Source organism: Trachypithecus francoisi, unplaced genomic scaffold, assembly GCF_009764315.1.
Source record: "Trachypithecus francoisi isolate TF-2019V2 unplaced genomic scaffold, Tfra_2.0 Contig00586, whole genome shotgun sequence".
Classification (NCBI taxonomy): Eukaryota; Metazoa; Chordata; class Mammalia; order Primates; family Cercopithecidae; genus Trachypithecus; species Trachypithecus francoisi.
In genome coordinates this window covers 4,921,670-4,927,669 of record NW_022680749.1, presented here as the reverse complement: position 1 = coordinate 4,927,669, position 6,000 = coordinate 4,921,670, and the positions used below count along the sequence as shown (strand labels likewise).

The 6,000-nt window shown below is 38.7% G+C and overlaps 1 protein-coding gene across 3 annotated transcripts in view; it reads right to left on the bottom strand.

The window, feature by feature from the left end:
* Nucleotides 1–587: 587 nt before the first annotated feature.
* Nucleotides 588–6,000, bottom strand: part of A1CF (APOBEC1 complementation factor) — a 78,912-nt gene continuing 73,499 nt past the window's right edge. For all 3 annotated transcript variants that reach the window (XM_033215344.1, XM_033215354.1, XM_033215360.1), the window contains 3 exons: nt 5,025–5,161; nt 3,868–4,010; nt 588–890 (listed from right to left, as the gene is read on the bottom strand). In XM_033215344.1, coding sequence (XP_033071235.1) covers nt 739–890; nt 3,868–4,010; nt 5,025–5,161 — 432 coding nt within the window. In that variant the 3' untranslated portion in view covers nt 588–738. The remainder of the gene's footprint in view (nt 891–3,867; nt 4,011–5,024; nt 5,162–6,000) is intronic.

Sequence of the window (6,000 nt, the reverse complement as noted above, 5' to 3'; positions counted from 1 at the left end):
GGTGTGGACTAATGAGCTGAATAAACAATGGAGCCTGTATTTGTTTCGACCATATCTACAACATATCATATCTATTTCTAGGAAGTCCCCATGGGCTGCAGGGGACGGGAAGATCCTGATCTGTGACAAATGGACTGAATGGAATTTTCAGGCTGAAGAGAAATTGAACCCACAAAATCTTGGCTAGTCTCTCATGGGCTCAGCCCTGCAATCACGCCCCACACAGTGAGCCATGGTGCATGCATTTTGAAAAGCAGCCTCCTCCCTTCCCTTTTCCTCTTTGTGACTTTGTGTATCACAAAAGCAGCTGTGAGCCAGAGGTAAGACTCTGGAGTTTACTTGGCTTCCCTTGATTGTTAACTGACTGCCCAGGTCTGCTCTGTCCCTCCCAACTCTTGCCAGCTAAAAGATCTCTCTCCACCCTGGCAGGATTTGTAAACATGCTCCCCAAACACTCAGGAACATTGGAAGAACAACTTTTGGGGCAGTGGCTCTCCAGCTTTCTGTTAAACAAAATGCTCTTTAACATTTGATTTCATTTCAGAATAACGTTCTTACGTTCTTCCGATTTTACAGTCATGAACTTTCTTCACAATTCTACAATTGATATAAGCTATACTGTCTCTGGAAAGGCATTTCTTTAGGAAAGATATTATTTATGATCATTGGGGGACCGAGTTAGAGTTTTTTTTTTAATAGAGTTTTGTGTGTCTTATTCTTAAATTTAAAAAAGTATCTTCAGAAGGCGCCATATCCATCCCCTCGAGCAGTCACTGCAAAAGTTGGGTAGACCTCATAGGTTGTATATGCTGCTAAGTCTTGTCCAAGGGTTACTGCTTGCTTGAGCTGGGCAGCAGACACAGGTGCAGTTGCATTAGGGACAGCATATCCTGGAGGAAGAGGCAGAGAAAACTTCATGAAAGGAATTCACATTTGCTCCCTTTTGGCTTATTTGTCTTCTTTTAGACATACGAACTTTTAATATATTACTTAAAGCTAAAAGTTAATATGTATGTTTTTAAAAGTGCCCTTAAGGACACAATATGTGGACTCAGTAATTTTCAATCACATTCAAAAAGTCCTAGGACAATGTTCCCACCTGTGTCAGAATCACTTCATACTTAAGAGAATTAAAGATACTTGGGATAGGGCCCAAGAAAGAGAAACTTAACAGGATACTGAGTTGATTAAAGCTTGTGATTTATAACTTTTTGAAGCTTTCCAAATTTATAAATGAGAAAAGGTGACTGAGGGGCTGGCCGGGCATGGTATGTGGGGAGGTGGGGCTCTGTGGGACCGGTTCTCCTGCAACCCCACACCTGCCTAAATGAAACATTTGAAACATTTGCCTTTACCCGAGAAGATGTGTAGAGACTGGGAGATCAGTAGGAGAAATACTGTAAAGGTTAAGTGTACTTCTCCATAATACCTTAAAAGCAAATGCCTAACCTGTCCATATTTAGATCTAACTATGAATGGCAGAAGCACCTTCGTACCTCCCAAGCCCCTCATCAAGTCTGTGCTTGGTGTATTCAGAGGCCTTGATGCTGGTTCTCCCCCTCAGAGAGCCAAAGTATCCAAGAATTAAAAAACTAATCTATGTGCTTTCATGTTAGCATTATGTCTAGTGGATGAACATTCACTTTTGAAGAAGAGAGCATATTAGCTACTATCTAAAGCATTATTTTTCTGTGTTGTTTTAGTCTAAAAACCTGAGTATTTCTGAGATGATCCAGAAATTGTAAAAGATAACAAGAGAAAGAGAGAAGTATACTTAAGTACAAATGGACACCTGTTTTTCATCGTTGTTTTAAACCTCATTTGGTTTATGTGCGGTAGAAGCCTGCCCAACCCCAGACACATTGATTTTTTTCTGGTGGCTTCTCAGAAAGTGGTGGCAGGAAGCTGGTTGGATTATTTTGAACAAAAATTGAATCCACTCTTGGCGCATTCACTTTGGTCAGTAATGCTGATTAATGCACTAGAGATGTTTGGTCCATTTTCCAAGGATAGGAGACATGTGTTAACAGTTACTTCCGTAAGTTTGGAAACAGTATTTCTAAACTAAGTGAGTAATATAATTGTGTGAGCATGTGCACACATGCATGCATGTGTTTGTGGCACAGATTTTACCTTCAGGGATTTTGAATTTTCTTTTTCAACTTGGTCAGTTTGTTAAGTGCCAGGGTGTTTGGGTTTCAAACCGATTCTTTCCTTGGAGACTATTATTCTTTGCTTGACTCCACAGCAAAGTTATAAGAGAGGCTCTCAGATTCTTAGGCATTCCCCAGACAACACTCATACCCCAAATATTTTTAACTTTTCACAGAAGCCAATACAAGTGAGAATAAGATAAAACATTGTTGGGTAAAAGCAAATCCTTTCCAATGTGAAAACAAACTTTGAAATTCTTCTGACAGTGGCTCATTAGTTTAATAGTACATTTGTTAGGTGTCTTTGGGGTGCAGCTTTCTGCAAGACAGGGGCTCAACTTTCTCTAAGAACTGAGAAGCCCTGACAGGCATCCTGAGTACATGGACATGTAAACACCCTGTTATGTGGAAAGCAAGCACCGGCTGCTGGCCCTGCACTGCCCAGGAAGGACCTTGCCCTCTGCAGTGTCAGCTGTTACCTTGGTAACCTCCGAGGGACTCACCACAGAGCGTCTCCATGTTCTTACAGAGAAACAAAGCCAGAATTGAGGTCACTTTCAGATGTGAAACATCATTAGTGTTAGCCTCACTGACCAGAATGGAGGATATATTCACAACTTTTGAGAAAACAAAACAAAACAAAACAAAATGCTGAGAATGAGCCCCAGGTGTAGTGGGTGTGAGGAATATAAAATTTCTCACACCTACACATGACCAATATATGAATTAATTAATCGATAAGAATGTTATGTTTCTAGGTATACTTAGAGCTCTAATTTGGACTTATGTGGAACGTGCTGACACAATGACAAGTCAAAATGATAGATTTCTTCAATAGAAATAATCTTTTACTAAAAAAAAAAAAAAGGATAAAAATTTTCACCTGAGAAAAAATTTCCTAAACAACTTTCTTCCTGGTCCCCTTCAGTCTCTAAAGGATTCATTTTTAATTATTACCATTTGTTGTGGGTACATAATAAATGGGGACAAATCTTTTAACATGTGACCTCTGAATGCATTGTTGATCCACAGATAGGCTTTGCTTTAAGCAATCAGCATATGCCCCAGACCAAAATTATAGAACAAATGAGTTGAGTCCTGATTATTCACATATTGAAAGGATCTCTGTCTGTCTCTCACTCTCACACACACAATTTTTGGAATCAAATTAATAAAAGTAGATTGAAGATTGGAGAGGGAGAAAAAATTGCTGAAAAGCTAATTGCCATTGGCCAAATTACTTAATCTTTTCATACGTGGGCTCTTCATTTGTGTACTAGACTTGCTGATGGAACCTAACTCTTGGTGGTATCATGAGCATTACTAATATATTATAATGTTTCCTGACCATTTAGGTGAGTGCCTAGCACACAGTAAGAGCTCCAATAAACATCATGTATCTATAGGTAGTTTCAAACTCTAATACTAAAAGTAAAAACCAAAACAAACCAGACTCAGAGAGACTGACTCACTCAAGATCACACAGCAGTTTAAAACTGAGCCGAGACCAGAACCCACTCTGTTGCCCAGCTTGATTTTCTTGCCTTGTGTTTTAATGAGTCACTCATTTGGGAAACTCCTTTCGGTCCCAAGGTGGGGCAAGTCAGATTGCTGTAAGTGGGGTACACAAACATTTCTATGATTCAGTGGTACCAAAAAAGGGTTTCCCAAATACTCTCTGCAGGGCGCCATTTCTGGCACAATTTTCCCATACCTGGGAAAGCAGTAGCAGCAGTAGCCATGGTGCCAGCATCGCCTCCATCAGTGGGGATGCCCAGGGTCTGCAGGGTGTATTCGGCTGCGTACGTCTTTGCTTCATCCACATAGGCACTCAGCTTCGGAGGTGTGAAAGGGTGGCTGGAAAGCAAATCAGTCAGGTTAGGCATTTTTAAACTGGTACAACTGAGTCAGGTGAAAACCTAAGGCACTATCAGTTTTGTAAAATGACTGGATGGTGGTTTTTTGAGTGGGTGTTTTACATTCTGTTTGCTATTAAAGCTTCTAAATATAGGTTGCATATAGGAATATTTACAAATTCATCTAGAACATCAGTGGTTTATGACATTCCTGGGACATACAAATAATTCACTACATGCCTTTTCTAAAGCACAAGTGAAACAAATTGTTTCTAAAAGATATAGAAATGCAGGCTCATGGTAAAATTCAGGAGGTGATATCCACTAACAGAGAGGTCATATATTTGGTCCAAAATTAAATGATGGGCCATTGTCTTATTATGTATAAAAATGGTAATTTCATATGCTTCAACTTAAACATTGCACAGATGAAATAATGGGCTATAGCTTTGTTTGTTTGAAATGGAGTCTCACTCTATTGCCCAGGTTGGAGTGCAGTGGCACGATCTCAGCAACCTCCACCTCCCAGGTTCAAGTGATTTTCCTGTCTCAGCCTCCCGAGTAACTACGACTACAGGCGCCTGCCACCACACCCGGCTAATTTTTGTATTTTTAGTAGAGATGGGGTTTCACCACGTTGGCCAGGCTGGTCTCAACCTCCTGACCTCAAGTGATCTACCTGCCTCAGCCTCCCAAAGTGCTGGGAGTATAGGCATGAGCCACCACGCCCAGCCAAGAATGGGCTATAGGTTTTATTTCTATTACATTTTACACTACTGACTGTTTTCCAATGGTTGGTGATACTACACAACCTTCGTTGTGTATATGAAATTTGGGGGCCTTTATATGCCAGCTTCATGGCTGGCACATCCCAACTATACATCTCAATGCTTACATTTAATGACAAATGAGTAGGTAGTAGACTTCAGTATCTTGTTTAGATGGTGACTAAGTGCATTTAATTTACAAGCATATCCTGCTCTAAAATGGTAAGGAATTTGGAGAAGTTACGCACATTGCAGGATTCTGGCTGGCTAGAGCAGGAATGGTTATTTTGTATAAGAATAGTTGTCTTTGGTCTTGTCCAATGGCAGAGTGCAGCTGGTACACTGGCTGTCCCCAGTTATTTTTCTGGCAAATCTCTTCTAATATCTACAGGAATAAAAACAGTTATTTCCCCCTCAAATGACACATTCACATTATATCCCAAGTTTTCAGATTTTTAAACTCTAATTTTCAGAGTTCAAGCTAATATCAGAAGATATAAAATGCCACATGGTTTAATGACTCATAAAATTTAAGATAAACTCAATTTGAACTCCATTTAAAATGTTAGGTCTATTAGTTCATAAAATCACTTTCACACCATTTACTGTAATATGTTTTTAGTTTAGTCCATTAGCTGTAACTTTTTACCAAAAGCTTAATTTTATGATTTGTTTGGAATATTTGTTTTTGTAAAAACTGTTGCTCCAACACTGTGTGCATAGATTTGTATAGATTTACTCATTATTACCCTCAGTCTCTGTGTTTATAATGGTTTAAAGATGATAACCTAAGAATATATTTCTATTTCATGTCATTTACCATAGGGTTTTAATCTCACAATTTCGTAAAAATAGAATTAAAAAGTTTATTTTATTAATTTATTTATTAATGGATAAATGTTTTATTTATTATATATAAATATAAATAATTTATTTATTAATGGATTGGTGTTTACTGAGCATTCCTAGACGGGTGTTGACAGTTGCAATGTTTTTATTTGTTTGGTAAGACACTATTTCTGGCTTTTTTTTCCTTTTGCTTAATGACAGTATGCTTTTTAGCATCTTTCTGCACGTTGTTTTCTTCTGTAATTACTCCAAACTGAATATTTTCTAAAGATTCATAGTTTCTTTATTCTGAAGCCATTTTTGATTGTCCAGAGGTCCTGATGCTCTCATTAGTCAGCAGATTCAGTGGACTGTGGAAAGCAGGGCATAAGACTG